The sequence below is a fragment of the Pseudophryne corroboree genome, chromosome 7 (assembly GCF_028390025.1).
Source record: "Pseudophryne corroboree isolate aPseCor3 chromosome 7, aPseCor3.hap2, whole genome shotgun sequence".
NCBI lineage: Eukaryota > Metazoa > Chordata > Amphibia > Anura > Myobatrachidae > Pseudophryne > Pseudophryne corroboree.
Window position 1 is genome coordinate 267525678 of NC_086450.1, and position 26662 is coordinate 267552339.

General features: G+C 45.2%; 1 protein-coding gene across 3 annotated transcripts in view; it reads right to left on the minus strand.

Moving 5' to 3' along the window:
* Nucleotides 1-26662, minus strand: part of RFTN2 (raftlin family member 2) — a 362340-nt gene that overhangs the window by 229270 nt on the left and 106408 nt on the right. For all 3 annotated transcript variants that reach the window (XM_063934130.1, XM_063934131.1, XM_063934132.1), the window contains one exon: nucleotides 1238-1421. In XM_063934130.1, the coding sequence (XP_063790200.1) occupies nucleotides 1238-1421 (184 nt within the window). The remainder of the gene's footprint in view (nucleotides 1-1237; nucleotides 1422-26662) is intronic.

The window sequence follows — 26662 nt, forward strand, 5'->3', positions numbered from 1 at the left end:
ATGTTCTTGATTTTTGAAAAGTCCTAGCGTGCCGCCTATCGTTTGTGATATGTTTGCTTTTTGTAGCTCAGGAGGGCACCAGGCAAGCTGTACATTTTACTACATTGGGAGTGCCGAATATCTACATCTGGTGTATATATATATATATATATATATATATATATATATATATATATATATATATATATATATATATATATATATATATATAGTGTATTTTTTGCCTTGGCAGCCCAACCATGCTGGTATCCATAGTTCACTATAAAAATAAGTAAATTTAATAAATGTATGGTGGTGAAAGAAAAGCCCAGTTTCACTGAAATAAAGACACTTCTGCATGTTTTGAAATGTAAAAAACAAAACAAAACTGAAGAACTGTAGGCAGGCACTGTCCGCCTACTTCGGTGACATCACAAGTTGGACAGAAGTTGGAAGGTTGGTTGGTCTGATGAAAAGTTGGTTAGATGTGTGGAGCACTGGTAAAAAGTTGGTTAGATGTGTGGGGCACTGTTTTAGTTGAACAGACAAGTTGGATGGTTGGAAGTTTGGAGTGTTGGAGAAAAGTTGGTCTGATGTATGGCTAGCATTAGTTTGTTTTGCCCAAGGCAGAATTGAAGCTTCAGTAGCTGTTGTTGAAGGGCAACATGAGAATTTAAGTACCACGATCACCTGTTCAATTTGTTGTAGGGAAGAATTTCACAACCAGGTGAATATCGTTTGAGTATGTTGTATGAAGAAAGTGTTTCTAAATGGAATTTTGTTGTTGTTAGTAGGCTGAGGGGGGTCAAATCAGCAGTGGCTCATGCATGTGGGGTTTCTGGGTACCCAGAAACCCCCCTGATGGAACAAGTTTTTTTTGGGGTGGTCGACGCTGGACGGAGGCAGCTCTTTACACTGTCACAGTGACTGCCGCAGCCAGTATCAGCATAGCCATGTGTGGCTACTACAGCAGTTTATATACACACACACACACACACTGTACATCCCTTGGGTATCTCCATTCATTACTAGAAGCACTTTCTTTGCATTACAGTATTTAAAATGGAATTGTTCAAACGTGAACAGGAACAGCCAATTTAGTAGCACAGTATCACGTTGGTTTTCAATTGTAGGAGTTTTCAGAATTCTTGTTTAGTCATGTTTTGTCATTTAATTTGCAAAATATAACATAAGCAACATTCATATGGATGCAGAGCAATGATAACACACCATTTAAGAGATGTTGAAAAGATCTTACCTTAATTTAAGTCGATATAGTACTACTCGATACAAGTAACTAATGGGTAAGTGTCTTCTACGACCACTAGACACAATAATTGGATGGACCGCGGCAACCATATATCCTCTTAAGTAATATTCCTCCACTTTGCTTGGAATGTCAAGCAATGATTTAATCCTAATGGCATTGGAATTCACTGATGCTAAGGAAAAATAAGTAAAAATGACTCATTATTTTATAAACTAAGCAAAGACAATTATTGAACTTGTGTGTTCTTTTCAGACAAAAATGTGTCTTTTGATACCATATTAGGGGCCTAATTCATGTTTGTATGCAAATACAATAGCAATTTTCTAGGATACGGAACTGCTAATGTTAGTAAGTGAAGCTGCCGCCCAGAAATGAAGAGATGCCTACCAGAGCTATCACAAACTCATTCGGATTTGTGTACACATTCTCAGCTCACATGCAAAAAACACATGCAAAAAACGAGGAACATTGAGGTTAATTGTAGCCCTATGACAAACAGGACACAACAGTAGCGACTGAGACGGCATGTTTTTGCAAGCATGAGCTTGTAGCCATCAGCAGATACAGCCCCCACAAATGACCATGACACGCCTGCGTTTTCCCAACCACTTCCAGTTAACACTGCCAAACGGTCACTTTGGGGGCAATTCAATTGTTATTTTTGTCAGCAGCCAGCAGATGGCACCCAACGGAGGGGGTGGTGAGCTGAAATGCGAGAAAAGTAGTGATGAGCGGGTTCGGTTTCCGAGAAACCGAACCCCCCCGAACTTTACCCTTTTTACACGGGTCCGAGCCATACTCGGATTCTCCCGTATGGCTCGGTTAACCCGAGCGTGCCCGAACGTCATCATCCCGCTGTCGGATTCTCGCGAGATTCGGATTCTATATAAGCAGCCGCGCGTCGCCGCCATTTTCACACATGCATTGGAGATGATAGGGAGAGGACGTGGCTGGCGTCCTCTCCGTTTATTTATTGTAGAAGAGACAGTTGATTGCTTGTTTATTACTAATTGTGGGGAGGATTGGGGAGCAGCTGTTAGGAGTACAGTGCAGAGTTTTGCTGATAAGTGACCACCAGTTTTTATCCGTTCTCTGCCTGAAAAAAACGCTCCATACCATATCTGTGCTCAGTGTGCTGCATGATATATCTGTGCTGAGTGCTCACACTGCTTAATTGTGGGGACTGGGGAGCAGCTATAGCAGGAGTACAGTGCAGAGTTTTGCTGACAGTGACCACCAGTATACGTTGTCTGCCTGAAAAACACTCCATATCTGTGCTCACAGTGTGCTGCTTTATTGTGGGGACTGGGGACCACCAGTATAATTAATATTATATAGGAGGAGTACAGTGCAGAGTGCACTGCTGTACCTACCTCTGTGTCGTCACTCGTCATCCATTAAGTATACTATCCATCTACATTGTATACCTGTGGTGCATTTTAGACTAGTTTAGCAGTTTGCTGACAGTGTCCACCAGTATACTATATATAGCAGTACGGTAGGCCACTGCTGTACCCACCTCTGTGTCGTCACTCGTCATCCATTAAGTATACTATCCATCTACATTGTATACCTGTGGTGCATTTTAGACTAGTTTAGCAGTTTGCTGACAGTGTCCACTGGTATACTATATATAGCAGTACGGTAGGCCACTGCTGTACCTACCTCTGTGTTGTCACTCATCATCCATTAAGTATACTATCCATCTACATTGTATACCTGTGGTGCATTTTAGACTAGTTTAGCAGTTTGCTGACAGTGTCCACCGGTATACTATATATAGCAGTACGGTAGGCCACTGCTGTACTTACCTCTGTGTCGTCACTCGTCATCCATTAAGTATACTATCCATCTACATTGTATACCTGTGGTGCATTTTAGACTAGTTTAGCAGTTTGCTGACAGTGTCCACCAGTATACTATATATAGCAGTATGGTAGGCCACTGCTGTACCTACCTCTGTGTCATCACTCGTCATCCATTAAGTATACTATCCATCTACATTGTATACCTGTGGTGCATTTTAGACTAGTTTAGCAGTTTGCTGACAGTGTCCACCATATAATTCCACACATTAAAATATGGAGAACAAAAATGTGGAGGTTAAAAAAATAGGGAAAGATCAAGATCCACTTCCACCTCGTGCTGAAGCTGCTGCCACTAGTCATGGCCGAGACGATGAAATGCCATCAACGTCGTCTGCCAAGGCCGATGCCCAATGTCATAGTCGAGAGCATGTAAAATCCAAAACAAAAAAGTTCAGTAAAATGACCCAAAAATCAAAATTAAAAGTGTCTGAGGAGAAGCGTAAACTTGCCAATATGCCATTTACGACACGGAGTGGCAAGGAACGGCTGAGGCCCTGGCCTATGTTCATGGCTAGTGGTTCAGCTTCAAATGAGAATGGAAGCACTCATCCTCTCGCTAGAAAACAGAAAAGACTTAAGCTGGCAAAAGCACAGCAAAGAACTGTGCGTTCTTCGAAATCACAAATCCCCAAGGAGAGTCCAATTGTGTCGGTTGCGATGCCTGACCTTCCCAACACTGGACGGGAAGAGCTTGCGCCTTCCACCATTTGCACGCCCCCTGCAAGTGCTGGAAGGAGCACCCGCAGTCCAGTTCCTGATAGTCAAATTGAAGATGTCAGTGTTGAAGTACACCAGGATGAGGATATGGGTGTTGCTGGCGCTGGGGAGGAAATTGACATGGAGGATTCTGATGGCGAGGTGGTTTGTTTAAGTCAGGCACCCGGGGAGACACCTGTTGTCTGTGGGAGGAATATGGCCATTGACATGCCTGGTCAAAATACAAAAAAAAAAATCAGCTCTTCGGTGTGGAATTATTTCAACACAAATGCGGACAACAGGTGTCAAGCCGTGTGTTGCCTTTGTCAAGCTGTAATAAGTAGGGGTAAGGATGTTAACCACCTCGGAACATCCTCCCTTATACGTCACCTGCAGCGCATTCATCATAAGTCAGTGACAAGTTCAAAAACTTTGGATGACAGCGGAAGCAGTCCACTGACCACTAAATCCCTTCCTTTTGTAACCAAGCTCCTGCAAACCACACCACCAACTCCCTCAGTGTCAATTTCCTCCTTACCCAGGAAAGCCAATAATCCTGCAGGCCATGTCACTGGCAAGTCTGACGAGTCCTCTCCTGCCTGGGATTCCTCTGATGCATCCTTGAGTGTAACGCCTACTGCTGCTGGCGCTGCTGTTGTTGCTGCTGGGAGTCGATCGGCATCCCAGAGGGGAAGTCGGAAGACCACTTGTACTACTTCCAGTAAGCAATTGACTGTCCAACAGTCCTTTGCGAGGAAGATGAAATATCACAGCAGTCATCCTGCTGCCAAGCGGATAACTGAGGCCTTGGCGGTGAGAAACGTGGTTGCGGTATCCATCGTTAATTCAGAGCCAACTATAGACTTGATTGAGGTACTGTGTCCCCGGTACCAAATACCATCTAGGTTCCATTTCTCTAGGCAGGCGATACCAAAAATGTACACAGACCTCCGAAAAAGACTCACCAGTGTCCTAAAAAATGCAGTTGTACCCAATGTCCACTTAACCACGGACATGTGGACAAGTGGACCAGGGCAGACTCAGGACTATATGACTGTGACAGCCCACTGGGTAGATGTATTGCCTCCCGCTGCAAGAACAGCAGCGGCGGCACCAGTAGCAGCATCTCGCAAACGCTAACTCATTCCTAGGCAGGCTACGCTTTGTATCACCGCTTTCCAGAATAGGCACACAGCTGAAAACCTCTTACGGCAACTAAGGAAGATCATCGCAGAATGGTTTACCCCAACTGGACTCTCCTGGGGATTTGTGACATCGGACAACGCCAGCAATATTGTGCGTGCATTACATCTGGGCAAATTCCAGCACGTCCCATGTTTTGCACATACCTTGAATTTGGTTGTGCAGAATTATTTAAAAAACCGACAGGGGCGTGCAAGAGATGCTGTCGGTGGCCCGAAGAATTGCGGCCCACTTTCGGCGTTCAGGCACCGCGTACAGAAGACTGGAGCACCACCAAACATACCTGAACCTGCCCTGCCATCATCTGAAGCAAGAGGTGGTAACGAGGTGGAATTCAACCCTCTATATGCTTCAGAGGATGGAGGAGCAGCAAAAGGCCATTCAAGCCTATACATCTGGCCACGATATAGGCAAAGGAGGTGGAATGCACCTGACTCAGGCGCAGTGGAGAATGATTTTAACGTTGTGCAAGGTTCTGCAACCCTTTGAACTTGCCACACGTGAAGTCAGTTCAGACACTGCCAGCCTGAGTCAGGTCATTCCCCTCATCAGGCTTTTGCAGAAGAAGCTGGAGACATTGAAGGAGGAGCTAAAACAGAGCGATTCCGCTAGGCATGTGGGACTTGTGGATGGAGCCCTTAATTCGCTTAACCAGGATTCACGGGTGGTCAATCTGTTGAAATCAAGAGCACTACATTTTGGCCACCGTGCTCGATCCTAGATTTAAAACCTACGTTGTATCTCTCTTTCCGGCAGACACAAGTCTGCAGAGGTTCAAAGACCTGCTGGTGAGAAAATTGTCAAGTCAAGCGGAACGTGACCCGTCAACAGCTCCTCCTTCACATTCTCCCGCAACTGGGGGTGCGAGGAAAAGGATAAGAATTCAGAGCCCACCCGCTGGCGGTGATGCAGGGCAGTCTGGAGCGAGTGCTGACATCTGGTCCGGACTGAAGGACCTGCCAACGATTACTGACATGTCGTCTACTGTCACTGCATATGATTCTCTCACCATTGAAAGAATGGTGGAGGATTATATGAGTGACCGCATCCAAGTAGGCACGTCAGACAGTCCGTACGTATACTGGCAGGAAAAAGAGGCAATTTGGAGGCCCTTGCAGAAACTGGCTTTATTCTACCTAAGTTGCCCTCCCTCCAGTGTTTACTCCGAAAGAGTGTTTAGTGCAGCCGCTCACCTTGTCAGCAATCGGCGTACGAGGTTACTTCCAGAAAATGTGGAGAAGATGATGTTCATTAAAATGAATTATAATCAATTCCTCCATGGAGACATTCACCAGCAGCAATTGCCTCCAGAAAGTACACGGGGACCTGAGATGGTGGATTCCAGTGGGGACGAATTAATAATCTGTGAGGAGGGGGATGTACACAGTGAAAGGGGTGAGGAATCGGACGATGAGGAGGAGGTGGACATCTTGCCTCTGTAGAGCCAGTTTGTGCAAGGAGAGATTGATTGCTTCTTTTTTGGTGGGGGCCCAAACCAACCAGTCATTTCAGTCACAGTCATGTGGCAGACCCTGTCACTGAAATGATGGGTTCGTTAAAGTGTGCATGTCCTGTTTATACAACATAAGGGTGGGTGAGAGGGCCCAAGGACAATTCCATCCTGCACCTCTTTTTTCTTTCATTTTTCTTTGCATCATGTGCTGTTTGGGGACAATTTTTTTGAAGGGCCATCCTGCCTGACACTGCAGTGCCACTCCTAGATGGGCCAGGTGTTTGTGTCGGCCACTTGTGTCACTTAGCTTAGTCACACAGCGACCTTGGTGCGCCTCTTTTTTTCTTTGCATCATGTGCTGTTTGGGGAGTATTTTTTTGAAGGGCCATCCTGCCTGACACTGCAGTGCCACTCCTAGATGGGCCAGGTGTTTGTGTCGGCCATTTGTGTCGCTTAGCTTAGCCATCCAGCGACCTCGGTGCAAATTTTAGGACTAAAAATAATATTGTGAGGTGTGAGGTGTTCAGAATAGACTGAAAATGAGTGGAAATTATGGTTATTGAGGTTAATAATACTTTGGGATCAAAATGACCCCCAAATTCTATGATTTAAGTTGTTTTTTAGGGTTTTTTGAAAAAAACATCCGAATCCAAAACACACCCGAATCCGACAAAAAAATTTCGGTGAGGTTTTGCCAAAACGCGTCCGAATCCAAAACACGGCCGCGAAACCGAACCCAAAACCCAAAAAATTTCCGGTGCACATCACTAGTGAAAAGTGGCCCGTTTGAGTGCTCCACTTTATGTGATTAAACCCAACCTCTGTAAGCGCGTTCAGCGCAAAAAAATAAAATTGCGCCCGTAATCTCCCATCACTTTAGACAGGATATCGCAGGGCGCAAAACAATTGAATTCCCCCCTTTATGTTAGTCAATTTGCGGTGAAATCCTCACTATGAAATGGGATCACAATGGCACCTTGACACATTTGCATTGCGATTGCGGCACATGCACATTCTGCCTATAACCGTCCATTGCATACAAACATGAATTAGGCCCCATGTGCTATAATATAGCGGATCTATAAAAATGTATGTTTGCTCATCACATTGGAGCAGGGGTGTAATCATTAATTAACGAACAGTGATGATATAATGTTAAAGCCCATATTGTACAACTATACAGTAGTACTGCAGATTAGTTTGTAACCATATTTTGAAAACTCTAAAAACAACATTTGGTCAGTGTACCCATAAAGTTTTCAGTTTAATTTTAGAAAGCAATAGGAAAAATGTAAACAGCTGCAAAAAAATGTATATGTAAAAAATATAAAACTTAGAATAATAAGAATCGCACATCACAGACAGGCTAATTGATTAGAATGCTTGGCAATATAATGTAAGCTGTCTATCCCAATATACCATGAAAAAGCAAGCACACCAACAAAACTCCAAAATAATCACCAACATTGTATTCCATTGTCAATAATAGCAGCATAAGCAATACACATATGGATAGTATTATCAACAGCCATTTTGGTGGGCTTCCAGCACCTTTGTCAAATAGATATTCACTCATGGACTCATGCAGAGTTTCAACAAAACTTAATTTGTACCCTTTTATTCTGGCAAATATTTTTTTTCTACTATGCACCAAAATGTATTATCCTCTGGCCCCATGTTTACCGGTACATATATTTACATGTATGACTCCTTGAACTATGTGGGATGGGATGGGGCCTGTAAGCATAGACTACACTTGCTAAGCTGTGTTTAATTTCCAACTCAACAATCTATACAAATTGTGCCAGGGCGCAGTTTGCACTTGTGACAAAGATGCAAATTCTGCTCAACTCAGCATGAGCCCCTCACTGGTGATTTTATCAGGTACACGTTTTGGAGTACAGTTTTCCCACCCCTCAATCCCCTTCAGAACAGCGTGGATTCTTTTTTAAATGAATTCAGCAAGGTGCTAAAAACATTCCCTAGCGATTGTGGTCCATGTTAGCATGATAGCACCACACAGTTGCCGCAGATTTGTCAGATGCACATTCCCTGGGGAACTGGAGATATCTCCAAAGCAGTGGTCCCCGTCTGAGCCAGTAAATTGCTCTTCCCAGCCAGATATCTTGGGTTCTGTCAGATTTTTCTTGAGGGAATATCCCAAAAACTGGGACTCTCCCCTTTCGATGGACACTGGCAGCTTGGTCTCTACTATGCCCAGAACCAGAGATATCAGCCTTCCAGCAACTGGTCTCTGCTCCAGGCTCCACATGCCTGGTATGCAGTTTTATATTTTTGTCAATGGATTGCTCTGGCTCCTGAACTCTGATTGCCAAGTCCTCAGTACCTCCTGAAAGGTGGGACTCTCTAGTTTTTTATCCCATTAAGACCTAAGAAATCTATTTGCAGGAACTGGAGATATCTGCAGTCAAGCAAGCTGCCCTCTGACTGGAAAATGTATATTAAGCCCACTCCACTATCCACCCCTCCACTGCGTATTAAACACCCCCTTTCACCCTGAAAGTTATGTACCGGGACCCCTTCTTTCAGTCCAATGCCCCCTTCTACAGTTTAGTGTTCTCCCTCCCACCCCATCTCCCACTATCTGTGCAGAATAGGAGAAATTAGCAGAAATTGCTGCTCCAGGTCCTATATGCTTAGCGGAATATAGAACACCCCCTACCGCCCGCGGGACATCACCCCCAGCCCTACCACTGGAAGATGGGTAGGAACCCAGTGCATTACTTTGCCCAAGGGACTACACTGCTGTTAAGATGGCCCTTGGAATAATCCACTTCCCACCTTAACTAAGTGGGCATGGTCAAGTCTCTGTGCTTGTACCCGCTCCCTTTTGGCACCCGGGATCAAAATATTTCTCAGTGGCCATGGGTCTCCTGCTGACAGTAACAATTAGAAGATGGATAGAATTTGAACATAAAGGTATGCACATGGTCAGTAAAAAATACTCAGGTAGGATGTGCCATTTTAACAAATTTATTTATTTATTTATTCATTAACTGTTTTAGCACAGCAGATTCCGTTGTGCTTTACAATTGGAAGCAACAATGATAAAATAAAACAAAATTGGAATCAATCTTGGGAAGTAGGCACTGATACAGAAAGATAGGTGTTATCTTTTGCATAAAGTCATAGAGGAGTCCAAAAGGGAAATGGAGATCACGAAAGAAAAGATCAAAGCATTTGAAACACTTCACTTTCCTACATTATTAAGTGACAAACAGGGTGATTGGTTGAATAAGCTAAAGGCACAAGTGACAACTTATAAGAATGATTTCATCAAAATTCAAGAATGAGAAGAGAAAAAAAGTTGATTTAGACTATGATGAGTACCAACGGGTCTGTAATTGACTAACCTGTGCTTACCTGAAGGATGTCAAGAGACCGTTATTTAAAAGTACGTATAGGCGCTATGATCAATCAAAATATTCAGGCACTACCGGCAGGGAAAGTGAGAATTACCAACAAGGACGTTTTAAAAGTCAAAACAGTTCCCCTGTGGGACAACATACAAGAAATAGAGCTTGTTTTTTTTAGATTTGGACCTAAATGAACCAGACATGGGCAACAAATAAAAGGAAAAGGGAAACAGGGGAGGCCCCAACAGGGCCGTCTTTTCGTATGGGCTCAGTGGGCTCTTGCCCAAGGGCCCCAGGAGTATAAGGGCCCTAGACTAATAGCTGAGGGTCCCCTCTTTCCAGGGGTACCAGATTTTTGAAAATCGGCCTTGGGGAACCGGAGATATCCAACGTGAAAGCAGTGGTCCCCATCCGAGCCTGTTAATTGCTCTTCCCAGCCAGATATCTCAGGTTCTGTCTGACAGAGTTTTTCTGAGGGTATAATCCAAAAGCTGAGACTCTCCCCTTTTGCTAGACACTGGCAGCTTGTCTCTACTGTGCCCAGAATTAGAGATATCAGCCTTCCAGCAGCTGGTCCCTGCTCCAGCTCCACACGCCTGGTATACAGTTTTATATTTTCATTGGTAGATTGCTCTGGCTCCTGACCTCTGATCCCCAAGTCCCCAGAACCTTCTGAAAGGTGGGACTCTCTAGTTTTTTATCCCATTCAAAGCTAAGAAATATATTTTTAGGAACTTGAGATATCTACAGTCAAGCAAGCTGCCCTCCCACCAGAAAATGATGAATATTAAGCCCACTCCATTAGCCACCCCTCTATTAAACACCCCCTACCACCCCGTAAGTCATGTACCAGGGCACCTTCATTCAGCCCAATGCCCCCTTCTACAATTTAGTGTTCTCCCTCCCACCCCATCTGTGCAGTAAAGGAGCAAATTACTAGAGATGAGCGGATTCGGTTTTACTCGCTCATCTCTACAAATTACTGCTCCAGGTCCTACATGCTGAGCGGAAGATAGAACACCCCCTACCACCCACGGGACATCAAAGCTACCGCTGATAGCACCCACCCACCCCTACCGCTGGAGGATGGGTAGGGGGCCCAATGCATTGCTGTGCCCAGGGGCCTACACTGCCGTTAAGACGGCCCTGGGCCCCAAGGGGTCGCAGGACCTAATCTTTAATTTATCAAATCGGGTTTTGTCTTCAGATGAGGAGGCGTGGCCGGACAGTGCGGGGGCGGGCCGCAGCTGCTGTGTGCTGTCACATGCAGCCGATGTGAGGCGAGCAGCGATGAGTAGCTTCCGGCCAGCACACAAAAGTTGTGCTGGCTGGGAGCTACTCCTGAAGTACAAAAGCATCGCAGCTGTGCGATGCTTTTGTACTTTAGCAACGGGGCAGGGACTGACACGTGGGGCGGGTTAGCCCTGTGCTGGGCGTCGACTCGCATGTCTGTGTTCCGGATAGTAGCTGTGCTAAATTTAAAAAAGAGGGAATAGACACGGAGAGCCGCTCTGGCAGGAAGATTGAGCTTGGAGGTGGCTGGAGAAGGAGCGTGTGTGGTTCTTCCCACACCGTGTGTATGTGTGTGCATAGTCTGGAATTGACCCTTGTGTAACTGTAGGCTGGCACTTACCCATGTATGTGTGTAGGGTGGCACTGACGTGTGTGTGTGTGTGTGTGTGTGTGTGTGTGTGTGTGTGTGTGTGTGTGTGTGTGTGTGTGTGTATATATAGAGTGGTGATGGTGTGCTGAGTGACAACACGGCATAGGTGATGGTGTGCTGAGTGACAACACAGGGGGTAGGTGATAATGTGCTGAGTGACGACACAGGGGGTAGGTGATGGTGTGCCGAGTGATGATACGGGGTAGGTGATGGTGCGCTGAGTGACGACACAGGATAGGTGATGGATGGAGTCTGAACTGGCTTGATGAGGCTGGAGACTGAACTGGCTTGATGAGGCTGGACTGAACTGGCTGGACGCTGACGGAGGTGGCTGGTGACGGAAGCAGGAAGCTGAAGTGACGCGTACGAGGTTGCGCGCGCACGCGTGTGCATGAGGGAGCACACCGAGTGCCGGAGTAAGCCGAGCACCGGTGTAAGCCCGGACAAGGGAGAGGGGGAGCGTCGAGGGATCCGTAAAGCGGCGGGGAGCTGCATGAGCAAGGAGCAAGTCTGAATGAGGCTGGAGCCGGAACCAGAGCACTGCGGGAAGTCTGACTGAGGCTGGAGACGGGAGCAGGGCACTGTGAACAGGTACCTGAGAGTAGTTGCTGCTGCAGGAGGTCCTGACACCCCCGGACACGCAAGTATCATTTTTATTACTGTATTGACTGTTTTGCATTGATACATTATTATACATTGTATTACCAAGTACTTTTCTGTTGTTGAACATTGTTTTTCTTCACAGCTAGGCCACAGTACAGTATCGTATTGCATAAATTGTATTGTATTCTTTTGTACTGTTTGCTTTCTTTTTCCGAAAGTAATAGGGAGTTAGTCATTCAAATGGGTGGGGCCATGATTGAGAATCTAACTCAGTGCATGTCGTGCAGGATGTACGCAAACCTGGAGCAACCGTCCCAGTGTGAGTACATCTGCGCGAGGTGTGAGCGAGCGGTTGCCCTGGAAGCCCAGGTAACTGATCTAGAGGAAACAGTTATGCGACTGAGAGATATTCACAATCTCGAGCAAAGCTTAGAAAGAATGGTGGAGGAGTTGCAGGGGTGAACACCGGTAGAGGAGGATGAGGACAGCCGTTAGCTAGCTGGGTCACGGTTAGAAGGAAGAAGATGGGGAGACAGGACATCTCTGATCTGCCAAACCCCAATAAATTTGCACAACTGGATAGGGATTCTGGGGATGGCAGTGAGGAAATGACGGACCTGGAGGATACCGTTCCCTCTAGCAACCGGAGGAGCGGTCCTTCCGGCACAAAGGGGAAAAGAGAAAGCGAGGTACCTAGTCAGATTGTGGTGGCAGGGGATTCTATCATCAGGAAGACAGACAGGGCAATCTGCTACCTGGGCCGTGATCGCCGTACAGTCTGTTGTCTCCCCGGGTGCTCGGGTACGGCACATCGCGGACCAAGTAGAAAGATTGTTGGGAGAGGTCGGGAAAGACCTGGCGGTCTTGGTGCAGTTTGACACTAATGACAAAGTTAAAGGTAGGTGGGATGTCCTTAAGAAGGATTATAGGGACCTAGGCCATAATATAAAGGAAAGGACATCTAGGGTAATATTCTCTGAAATATTACCTGTATCATGCGCTAGTTCAGGGAGAATAGGGAAGTTAATGTGTGGCTTAGAGACTGGTGTAGGAAAGAGGGGTTTGTGTTCTTGGAACACTGGCCGGACTTCTCAGTAAGGCGCCATCTTTTTTGTTGCGATGGATTGCACCTGAATGAGGAGGGGGCAGCAGTGCTGGGGGGAAGGATGGTTAGAAGGTTGGAGATTTTAAACTAGGTGCCTGGGGGAAGGGACAAGAAAGAATTAGTGGGACAACTCTAGAAAGTAGAAAGGAGGGATGTATAAAGTATAATGAGGGTGGAGAAGGGGGAAGGAGAAAAATAGACAGCTATGGTAAATTAAGGAAAACTCAACTTCCTAAGGAAACGTCTACAACTAAACTTGCAGTCAAGGGAAGTACTAAGCTTAAGTGTATGCTTGCAAATGCACGAAGCCTAACAAGTAAAATGGGGGAATTAGAAACTATTGCACTTAATGACCAATATGATATCATAAGCATTACAGAGACATGGTGGGACGATTCTCACGACTGGGCAGCAAACATGGAGGGGGGCACCCTCTTCAGAAAAGATAGGACTAATAAAAAAGCAGGGGGTGTTTGTCTTTATGTTAAGCCATTCTTAAAACCGTATGTAAAGGAGGTCATTTAAGAGGGGATTGGCGATAACGTGGAGTTATTATGGGTTGAGATTTCAAGTGGGGGTGAAGATACAAAAAAGGTTTTAATAGCGACATGCTACAAACCACCAGATATTAGTGTGTCTGATGAATTACAACTCTTGCAACAAATCGAAAAAGCAGCAGGAATGGTGGAGGTCATTATCATAGGGAACTTTAATTACCCAGACATAAATTGGAACACCGAAATAGCAAATACAACTAGGGGAAACAGGTTCTTAAACATGCTGAAAGATCATTACTTGTCCCAGGTAATCGAGGAACCAACTAGAGTACTAGACATAGGACTATACTGGACAGAGTACTATCTAATAATATGGAGATAATATCAAATACTAAAGTAGGGGAGACCCTGGGAAATAGTGATCATAATATGATCACATGTGATATCAGTTTCCAAAAACAACACTATAAGGGTCTAACTAAGACTTTTAACTTTAGAAAAGCCAATTTCGACTTGCTGAAACATGCAATGAAGTACATAAATTGGGAAATTGTGTTTCATGGTAAGAATACGGCTGAAATGTGGGATGTTTTTACAATTGAGTTCAATAAGTACACTCCAAAGGGTAACAAAAACAGGAGTAGTAAATTCAATCCAATGTGGCTTCATAAGGTGGTCAAGGAACAAATGGATAAAAAGAGGAGAGATTTCAAAGCATTTAAGTCTAACGGGAAGGCGGAATCATTCCAGTTCTACAGGGAATGTAACAAAAAATGCAAAAAATAAATCAGAGCAGCCAAAACAGAAAACGAAAAACAAATCGCAAAAGGAGAGCAAAACAAACCCCCAAAAGTTCTTTAAGTATATAAACGGTAAAAGCCTAAAAAAGGAGAATATTGGACCACTAAAGGGCAAGCTAGATGTCTTGATTAATGATGATAGAGAAAAAGCAGATTTATTGAATAAATTATTTTCATCAGTATTCACGAGAGAGGACAGGTTGACGGGAGAAGTGCACAACATAAGTGATAATAGTGACCCTTTGCTAAGTACTTGGTTAAACGAGGAAGTGGTCTGAGAGAGACTAAGTAAAATTAAGATAAATAAATCCCCTGGGCCGGATGAACTACACCCCAGGGTTCTTATGGAACTTAACTCAGTGCTATCGAGGCCCCTATATTTGATTTTCAGTGAGTCAATTACATCAGGAATGATACCAAAGGACTGGCGTACAGCAGAGGTAGTCCCAATATTTAAAAAAGGGAATTAAAACTCATCCCGGCAACTATAGACCGGTAAGTTTGACATCTATAGTGGGGAAAATACTGGAAGGTATATTAAGGGATAGTATACTAGAATAGTTAAATACCTCCAAGGTTATTAATAGGCACCAACATGGTTTTGTGAAGGACAGGTCATGTCAAACTAACTTAATAAGCTTCTACGAGAAAGTGAGTGATAATATTGATCAGGGTAAAGCAGTGGATGTGATCTTTTTGGACTTTGCTAAGGCCTTTGACACAGTGCCACATAAGAGGCTAATTTTCAAATTGAGAGAGCTTGGGGTGGAAAACACTATTTGTACTTGGGCAAGTAATTGGCAGTACAACAGAAAACGGAGTGGTGATAAATGGGATGTTCTCTGAATGGGCCTCAGTGCTTAGTGGAATACCGAAGGGTTCAGTACTAGGGCCACTCCTGTTTAACACAGTGGCATCATGATGCGAGTGCAGGAGGTGCGGCCCACACCCGGGTGTCACCCTTCAATGGGGTGACACCAAACAAGAGCCACACACCTTGCACCTGTTGCATCCCCATCATGACACTGACACTGGGGGGGGTAACTGTGGCGCGGCGGGCAGTGTCTTCTTGTAGGCGGGGGTGTATGATTTTGAGTCTGCGGGGGTGCGATTGTAACTGCAGTGCTCTATTTGCTGTCCGGCACCAAGCACTACAGCTACCATCGCACCCCCGCCGACTCAAAATCATACACCCCCGCCTGCAACAAGAAGACTCCGCCGCCGCACAGTTATGATTGCATCCCTCTCCCCTGCTGATTTGTGGCTTGCCATTCACTGCCGCCAGCCACGTCCTGCAAACCGCCGCTGGCCGCGTCCTCCTCACCACCGCCGGCCACGTCCTCCGCTGCCCAGGGGCTTCAACTCTGAACCGCCTTCGACTACACCCCCCTCCACTGCTCAGGTACTCTTTCCCTGCTACCCTATGTCCCTGTCACTCTTCCTGTCATTGCTGTCACTCTCTCTGTCACTGCTGTCACTCTCCCTGCTGTAACTCTTACTGACCCTGCTGTCACTCTCTCTGTCACTGTCCCTGCTGTCACTCTGTCATTGTCCTTGTTGCCACTCTCTGTCAGTGTCCCTGCTGTCACTGTCCCTCGCTCTGTCACTGTCCCTGCTGTCACACACTCTGTCACTGTCTCTCTGTCACTATCCCTGCTGTCACTGTGTCTCTGTTCCTGCTGTCACTCTCCCTGTCCCTGCTGTCACACACTCTGTCACTGTCTCTCTGTCACTATCCCTGCTGTCACTGTGTCTCTGTTCCTGCTGTCACTCTCTCTGTCCCTGCTGTCACACACTCTGTCACTGTCTCTGTCACTATCCCTGCTGTCACTGTGTCTCTGTTCCTGCTGTCACTCTCTCTGTCCCTGCTGTCACACACTCTGTCACTGTCTCTCTGTCACTATCCCTGCTGTCACTGTGTCTCTGTTCCTGCTGTCACTCTCCCTGTCCCTGCTGTCACACACTCTGTCACTGTCTCTCTGTCACTATCCCTGCTGTCACTGTGTCTCTGTTCCTGCTGTCACTCTCCCTGTCCCTGCTGTCACACACTCTGTCACTGTCTCTCTGTCACTATCCCTGCTGTCACTGTGTCTCTGTTCCTGCTGTCACTCTCCCTGTCCCTGCTGTCACACACTCTGTCACTGTCTCTCTGTCACTATCCCTGCTGTCACTGTGTCTCTGTTCCTGCTGTCACTCTCCCTGTCCATGAATTGTGGATCATACCGTGTGGCATATGTGAAATTTGTCTTATTCTGTGTGGCGTCCATCCCTGAAGGATGCAACTGCACTTTCATTGACAGTGGCTGGCATTGGGGACCAGCGTAGTGGGGCGTGGTTGCGAAAGGGGGTCAGAGTTTTTTTGGGCGGCTATGCGAGATCAAACGCGCCCACTGCAACCCGAATAATGGCGGTGCATTGCCTGCAAACGCAGCCTAGCTGAGTCTGCAGGGGGTCATCCTTAGTTTCTGCTTCAGCAATGTGATCTCAATTATTTTGTGATCGTATCACTGGATGCCTATTAGCATGCTGGACGGCCCCCAGCATGCTACAGAAACAATTGAAGATTCTGCTTTTTAACAGAATATGCAAACCAACCTGAATAGGGACCTATGTCTCTACTATTGCCATCACATTAGGAATTATGATTTACAAGTAAAACTAGTACAAAAACATTACTGTGGTGTGATATGGGAGGAGGTCCATGGGGAGTGACACCGTGAGTTATCACACCGGGTGACACCAACCCTAGTGATGCCTCTGGTTCAACATATTCATTAATGACCTAGGAGTGGGCCTAGAAAGCACAGTGTACATTTTTGCAGACGATACTAAACTATGTAAAGTAATTAATTCAGACAAGGATGTTGAGTCTCTGCGGAATGAGTTTCAATATAGAAAAATGTAAAGTTATGCACTTTGGGACTAAGAATAATCGGGCACCCTATAAATTAAATGGGGAAAATGTAGGGATAACCGTAGTTGAAAAGGATTTGTATATGCTCATCGATAATAGACTTAGTAGCAATACGCAATGTCAAAATGCAGCAACAAAAGCAAATATGTTAGCATGCATAAATCGGGGAATGGAGACAAGGGATGAGTGTGTAATCCTGCTACTGTATATATAATTGGTGCGGCCGTGCCTGGAATATTGGGGGTCATTCTGAGTTGATTGCTAGCTGCTGTTTTTCGCAGCGCAGCGATCAGGCTAAAAATCGGCATTTCTGCGCATGCACCGCAATGCGCACACGCGTCGTACGGGTACAAAGCCCGTTGTGGTTGTGCACAGGTTGTAGTGAAGTTTTCAGTCGCACTGACTGCCGCAAAAAGATTGACAGGAAGGGGGCCTTTCTGGGTGTCAACTGATTGTTTACAGGGAGTGTTTGCAAAAACGCAGGCGTGTCTGAAAAATGCAGGCGTGGCTGGGTGTTCGCTGGGTGGGTGTATGATGTCAAATCCGGACACGAATAGGCTGAAGTGATCACAAGCGCTGAGTAGGTTCAGAGCTACTCTGAAACTGCACATACTTTATTTGCAGAGCTCGGCTGCACATGCATTCGCACTTCTGCTAAGATAAAATACACTCCCCAGTGGCATAGCGTTTGCACGGCTGCTAAAACTAGCTGGCGAGCGATCAACTCGGAATTACCCCCATTGTGTACAGTTCTGGGCACCACACTATAAAAAAAGATATCTTGGAACTCGAAAGGTTTCAGAGGCGAGCCACCAAATTGGTTAAGGGGTTAGAGGCACTGAATTATGAGGAAAGACTCACAAGGTTACATATGTGTACACTGGAAAAGAGGAGGCTGAGAGGGGACATTATTAATATTTATAAATACATTAAGGGACAATACAAGGACTTATCAGACGATCTGTTTATTAAAAAGAAATGCTACACAGGACACGAGGACACCCCCTGAGGTTAGAAGAAAAATAATTTCATACACAACGGAGGAAAGGGTTCTTCAAAGTAAGAACAGTAAAGATCCGGAATTCACTACCAGAGGAGGTAGTAATGGTAGACTCACTAAATACTGTTCAAAAATGAATTAGATAAATTCCTAACTGATAGAAATATCCAAGTCTACAGCATCTAAGTGATATATAATTTGATAATACAGGTTGAACTCGATCGACATCTTGTCTTTTTTCAACCTCACCAACTATGTAACTATGTAACTATGGTGTGCTGAGTGACGACGCAGAGGATAGGTGATAGTGTGATGAGTGACTGCGCAGGAGGAGATGGTGTGGCTGACTGACTGCGCAGGGGGATATGGTATGGCTGAGTGACTGCGCATGGTGGGTGACAGAGGCGCACGCAGGGGGGGGTTCCGAGTACCTGGAAACCCCCCCTGATGAGACAATTTTTTTATTTTTGAAACGGAGACAGCAGTGTCTCCGTCTCAGTAAAAGTCGCGATCGCGACCGCTTACTGTAGCTGCTGGCTGCTGCGGCAGCATAGAGCAGAAAACCATGGAAGGGGGGGAGCTGCTGGCGGTACATGCTTAGCCAAAGCAGCTCCCTCCGTCCTCACACACACTGCCATCCATCTGCTCCTGCCACTGTCCCAGCCCCAGCTCCTGCCTCTGTCCCAGCCCCTGGTATGTATAAAATATACAGTACTGTATATTAAGTTTGTGTGTGTGTGTGTGTGTGTGTGTGTGTGTGTGTGTGTGCGCGTGTGTGCGCATGTATGTATAAATGAATGTGTGCTCTATGTAAGTATATACAGTATACTCAGTAAAAAAAAAAAATATATATATATATATATATATATATATATTATAGTCCACTTGTCCGGCACTCCCTCCTGGATAGTATAGTACTTGCTGTGGTGCCTTCTTAAGCTCCGTAGGGCTATTGTATTGTAGGCAAATAAGGCACTCACCAGGCTTCTTATAGAAAGGTAAAACGGTCCTTTAATAGATCCTACGTTTCGGGGATAACCCCGTCGTCAGGGACAGCATAGATATAAAAACAAAGGGGCAGATGTATTATCCTGGAGAAGGCATAAGGAAATGATAAACCAGTGATATGTGCAAGGTGATAAAGGCACCAGCCAATCAGATCCTAACTGTTAATTTACATATTGGAGCTGAATGGCTGGTCCCTTTATCACCTTGCACATATCACTGGTTTATCACTTCCTTATGCCTTCTCCAGGTTAATACATCTGCCCCAAAGTGTAATACAACAAACATATATACCCTCCCCCAGCCACAATCAAGCAGTCTTACCTGTATCACCTGTGGGACGCCAGCCTTCAGCATCGCGGGTAATCCCGCCGTCCATGCAACTACCTCCTGTCTGACGGGACCCGTGACGTCATCCGGCGGCGCCCCGCCAGGCGCACACAGCACACACCGCTCGGTTGCTATGCAACACATAAACAATCCTTATTAAGAACGACAATAGTAACTAACATGTCACAGCAGTAATCCTTAAACAAATATATAGTGTATGAGCTTAAACTTATATCAATTTTAACATAATATACTGCTCACCATCATATTGGTTCACACCATGAGCGTGTCAACAGATCATTATTAATACATCCCTATAATCTACAGAAAGCATTGTAACCCCAGGCTCTCATTTAACCCTCGAGGTGCTATGGTATCTAAGGCACTAATCCACCTACATTCCATTTGTAATAATGTTTTAGCTCGATTCCCCCCCCGAATTCTTAAGGGGACGTGGTCAATAATAATAGATCTCATGCTGGCTATGCTATGCCTAGCTTCAAACCAATGTCTAGCGACAGGCTGATCACTGCTGCCAGACTCCAACGCATGCCTGATTGCTGTCCTATGCTGCGCCATACGCTCTTTAAATTGGCGCTGTGTTTTGCCTATATATGCCAACCCGCAAGGGCAGGTCAGCATATATATGACAAAGGTAGTACTGTATGTATGTATAAAGGAATGTGTGCTCTATGTAAGTATATACAGTATACTCAGTAAAAAAAAAAATTTTTTTATATATATATATATATATATATATATATATATAGATAGATAGATAGATAGATAGATAGATAGATATAGATAGAGAGAGAGAGAGAGAGAAACACAGCAGACGCGGCACTCCAAGTGACTTTGAAAATAACAACTCTTAGGCCAGGCAGATAAGCAAAAGACGACGTTTCAATGCCGCTTTATTCAGGCATTTTCCTCAGGTATAAAAAAATAACAGTAATGTCTTACCTTATAAAGGCATTCAATCACCCAAAGTTAACAAACGTGTGCCGGGCAGAACGCCCGCCGCTCCGTTCAGCGCAGCGGAAGTGACGACGCACAACGTCACCTCCTGCTGCTGTGCTCCCCATCACCATGACAACAAATACCTAATCTATGGGACAATATATATCAGTAGTATCTATATTAAGTATCCTGTTGTTCTAGCTATAAGGGCTGAGCTATACCATTGGATATAATATACCATGTATACTGCAAATGATATTACTGGTACGATAAGGCTTTGGACACAGATCAAAGGTCTATCTATTGATTGATCCATTTGGTACATATAGGCTGTATGTCACACTGTAGAGTCTGTGTATTATTGTCACTTGCTTAGGCTGTGGTTAGACCATGATATGTATGTTTTGTTTTCAGTGTCCGATGTACTTAGCGGTATTTGTTGTCATGGTGATGGGGAGCACAGCAGCAGGAGGTGACGTTGTGCGTCGCCACTTCCGCTGCGCTGAACGGAGCGGCGGGCGTTCTGCCCGGCACACGTTTGTTCACTTTGGGTGATTGAATGCCTTTATAAGGTAAGACATTACTGTTATTTTTTATACCTGAGGAAAATGCCTGAATAAAGCGGCATTGAAACGTCGTCTTTTACTTATCTGCCTGGCCTAAGAGTTATTTTCAAAGTCACTTGGAGTGCCGCGTCTGCTGTGTTTCTATCTCTTCAACTACGGAGGCACCCGGTGCAGAAAGGCTATTACAGGAGAGCCGGATCCATGGGACTATAATATATATATATATATATATATATATATATATATATATATATATATATATATATGTAAATTGGAATGAAGGATAAAGCGACCAATGGTGTAAAACAATAAGGTACTATGCCCAATTGGTAAAAAATAAATATACTATTTATTAAACAATTATGCACAGTTAAAAAATGGGACAATAAATACAAACACAAATGATCTAAAGTACTTAAAATCGAAATTAAAATGCTATTAAAAGATAATTCCTTATCTTGGTATGTGGTCAGTATAGGTCTTCCAACGCGTTTCGTCACTTAGACTTCATCATGGGGTTCACATGGGGTACTTTAGATCATAGGTTCTCAAACTCGGTCCTCAGGACCCCACACAGTGCATGTTTTGCAGGTAACCCAGCAGGTGCACAGGTGTATTAATTACTCACTGACACATTTTAAAAGGTCCACAGGTGGAGCTAATTATTTCACTGGTGATTCTGTGAGGAGACCTGCAAAACATGCACTGTGTGGGGTCCTGAGGACCGAGTTTGAGAACCTGTGCTTTAGATAATTTGTGTTTGTATTTATTGTCCCATTTTTTAACTGTGCATAATTGTTTAATAAATAGTATATTTATTTTTTACCAATTGGGCATAGTACCTTATTGTTTTACACCATTGGTCGCTTTATCCTTCATTCCAATTTACCAGTAATTTTATTTCAAAGAAAGTACCATCTCTGTTTTTATTTTGAGGGAGTCAGCTGACGCCCCTTATCTTGGGGAGTGTTGTCATATGAATTATATATTATAACCTATACAGCAGAGATGTGCATCTCTGTTCAAATATAAGAAACCGATTGAATGCTTTTCTAACCCGCTGAGACGCCCCAGCGGTCTAGTGCTATAGATGTGTTTCCTACGCTAGGCTGCCGTTGCCATTGATACCGTAATGAACTGCTGACGCCAACCCACAGGGAGCTACACCGCTGAAGGCATTCTTATGTGAGTTATGCAACCTTATTTCACCTCGTTATCTTGACCTTAATGAATCTAAGCTTCTCGATGCTGATTGAGTGATGCCCAGGAATAAGAAATCTTCTCAAAAGACCGGCACATCAACTCCACGGGGGAACATGTCGCAGTCCGCTATGAGATAATTCTTACAATCCACCTCGCCCGCATAACAGATAACCCTTCTGCTTCAAACTCCCCCCTCTCCCCGCCTGCCCCTCACCCATCCCCTCCAAGTGCGGACGTACCGCATGCCTGCCCTCCAGGAGGTAGGGATCTACAAGATATCTTAGCCTATATGAAAAATCTACCCACTACACAGGATCTGCAAGATACAGTGAGACGTGAACTGGCTACCATGAGACAGGACATTTCTCACATTTCTGACCGGGTGTCGAGTTTGGAGGATCACCAGGTCTCTTCCGACACGTTCCTGAAGTCATTGACGAATGTCATTGAAGCTCAGTCGACAGAGATTCGCTCTCTCCAAACACGGTTAACAGATTCTGATAACAGAGGGAGGAGAAACAACATCCGTGTGCGGGGATTGCCAGAAGACGTTCCTCAAACAGGCCTGATTGATGCTCTTACGAAAATCTTTAACGAGATATTAGGTAACGATCCCAACGATACTATCACCTTCGATAGGGCCCACCATGCTCTGAAACCAAGAGGTCTCTCCGCGGACAGACCACGTGATGTCATCTGCAGATTGCATTATTTTTCTCAGAAGGACTACATCATGCGCAAGGTACGCCAACTAGATGGAGTTGATTTCAACGGTTCAATGATCCATATCTACCAAGACTTGTCCTGGCACACCCTCCAACAACGGAAAGCCCTCAAGCCCCTAACGGACGAGCTCCGTAAACGTCAACTGAAATACCAATGGTGCTTCCCCTTTAATCTCCAAGTCTCCTCCTCGGGGAAAACCCACATCCTCAACTCCTAACCTGATCTCCCTATGTTCTGTAAAGGTCTTGGCCTACCGAAACTTGACTTACGCGACTGGGACTTCCCTACTCCAGCATTGCCATCTCTCCAATCCCCGAGTACAGGAACCCCTTGGCAGGAGGTACGAAGGGCCGGAAGGAAAAGCACCAATGAATCCCCCTCTGACAATGACTCAAATGCTACCTGATTGATAACCTGTGATCTTTTGTTTGTTCTTGTTCTCCTTAAACTATCTCTCTAGCGTAATACCATTTCTCACCACTGATTAGCCTTCACCCAATATTCTGCTGTCACTGGGGCTATGCCCCTCCCATTATATAGTGGGCCGTTGATTGTCGGTTCCTATATTCTGAGACTATGAGATGGCTTCCATCCTACCATTTGAAGATTTCTTCATGTTAACAAGGTTCACAGTTTACAGTTAATTACAACTAAGTATGTGTTTTGATTATTGCATTACTTTTTACCATTTTTAAATATGCCTCTGGCGGTGGCTCCCTCACTCGCCCCTTACTCACTCCTGGCTGTTTGGCCTATTGGGTTTCTGATCCTCAGATGGATCAGCTACCCCATTGTGGGTTTTTTGACTGTTATTGTTGTTTTTTTGTTTGCTCTGTTTCTCTCTTTCCTCCCTGTTCCTTCCTCCCTCCTCTTGTTGACCCCTCCGGGCCCACCGCTTTCAACTATGACTTATGCCTCCCATGACATCCCCTGATAAAGTCAAAATAACATCGATCAACGCAAAGGGCCTTAATGTATCGGAGAAAAGAGCCTCCCTCCTACGGTCTCTCTGGGCCGATAGAGTAGATGTTGCACTGGTCCCGGAGACGCATTTTAAAATCTCAGCTAGTGGCCCCTCCTTGACTAACTATCGTTTCCCTCAGGCCTTTTATAATAATAACCCAGACTCTAAATCAAAGGGTGTTGCGATATTATTCTCTAGGACCCTTCAGCTGTCTGACATATCAGTTCATAAGCTGATCCCGGGTCATCTCCTGATAGTGCGGTGTAAAATATGCATGTGCCCATACACATTTGTTGCACTTTACGCCCCAAATAGGGACCAGGTTCCATTTTTTCACTCCACCCTTTCCCAAATGGAACCTCTCCTATCAGACGTTGTTGCTCTGGGGGGTGATCTGAATTGGATAATGGATCCATCCTTAGACTCATCCTCTAATGCCCCCCGGACCTCCCAACGTCAATACCGACAAGTTAGAAGATTTTTCCACGATCTCCTGCTGGGAGACTCCTGGAGGGTCCTTCACCCTTCCGATAGAGACTACTCCTTCTATTCACCCCCGCACAAAGCTTACTCTCATCTCGATTACATATTCCTTAGTCACAGACATCTCCCCTTACTGATAGATTCCTCCATTGACTTGATAACCTGGTCTGACCACGCCCCGGTGTCTATGACTCTTTCAACCCCCCAAGCTACCCCAGGTCAATGGACCTGACGTCTTAATGAATCATTATTACAGGACCAATATTGCAGGGGAGAAATAGAGAAGGCCTTGACTGAATTTTTCTCCATAAATTATACCGACGATGTCTCTAAGATTACCCTGTGGGAAGCGCATAAATGCACCATAAGAGGTAAACTTATACAGTTGGGTACATTTATGAAAAAACAGAGGTCAGCACTAATCACCAAATTATTACAACGACTCCACCTCCTTGAGTCCTCGCACAAAACATCCCTGTCAGAGACTAATTACCTAGAATTACTTGATACGAGGGCTCAACTAAAGAAAACCCTCACTGATAGTATCCAGCTTTCAGTACGTAAATGCAACTCCAAGTACTACCAGTGGGGTAATAAACCTGGTCGTCTCCTGGCCCAGGCACTTAAGGCCCAACGCTCATCTTTGTTTATAAACAGCGTGAGGGACCCTGGGGGAGCTCTCCATTTCAAAACCCCTGAAATAGCTGCATGCTTCAAACAGTATTATTCCCTTTTATATAATCTAGAGAACCGATCCGAATGCGCTACCCCTCTTTTTGACTTTCTAAAGGCAAAGGAGTATTTAGAAAAGGTATCTTACCCCGTCCTATCTCCTTCAGATTGGGATGCTCTGGAAAATACCCGTTACCCTGCAAGAGCTGGAGAGCGCTATGACCTCGACGCCCTCTGGTAAGAGTCCAGGGCCGGACACGGCTTCACGCTTACTTACTATAAACAATTTAAGGGTCTCCTCTCCTCTTATCTCCTCCAGGCCTTTAACTCTATCTCCGCAGATACCCATTTTTCAGGTCAATCCCTAGAAGCCCACATTTCCGTTCTTCCTAAACCCGGTAAAGACCCCTCGGTGTGCCCCAGTTATAGGCCCATATCACTTCTAAATGTCGATGTCAAACTTTTCGCAAAAAAGTGATGGCAAATAGACTGAATGTATTCCTGCCTTCTCTAATCCACAACGACCAGGTGGGCTTTGTCCCGAACCGCGAGGCTAAGGATAATACCACCAAGGTATTGAGCCTAATCCACATAGCATCCCAAGGTAACTCCCCCACTATGCTGCTATCCACTGATGCCGAAAAGGCCTTTGATAGAGTCAGTTGGGGTTTTATGAGGTCTGTACTGGAGCACATCTGATTGGGTCCACTAGCACTTGGTAGGATTTTTGGACTGTATAGATCACCCACAGCCCGGGTTCGAGTTAACGGATCCTTATCAGACCCCTTTTCCATAGGTAACGGGACGCGACAGGGATGCCCACTGTCCCCCTTACTCTTTGTCCTTTGTATCGAAGCTCTTGCTAGAGCTATCAGGGCCAATGATTGCATTACTGGTCTGAGAGTCGGGGATACAGAGCACAAACTTTCCCTGTTTGCAGATGATTTATTAGCTACAATAACGCACCCGGTTTCCTCCCTCCCCCATCTTATGAAGGAGTTGTCCAATTTCGGGTCACTTTCCAATTTCAAGATTAATATGTCCAAATCCTGCGCCTTGAACATCTCCACCCCTCCCGACACAGTGGCTAAACTTAAACAATCCTTCCCCTTTACTTGGAATACCTCCCACCTGTCCTACTTGGGAATACAATTACCAATTGATCTTTCCCGTTTGGTTTCATTGAACTTCATGCCCCTTCTCCGAACTCTCAGGGCTGACTACAGCAGATGGTACCTCAAACCACTTTCCTGGCTGGGGAGGGTGAATGTTATGAAGATGAATACTCTCCCTAAGTTACTCTATAAACTTCAGGCTCTTCCCAT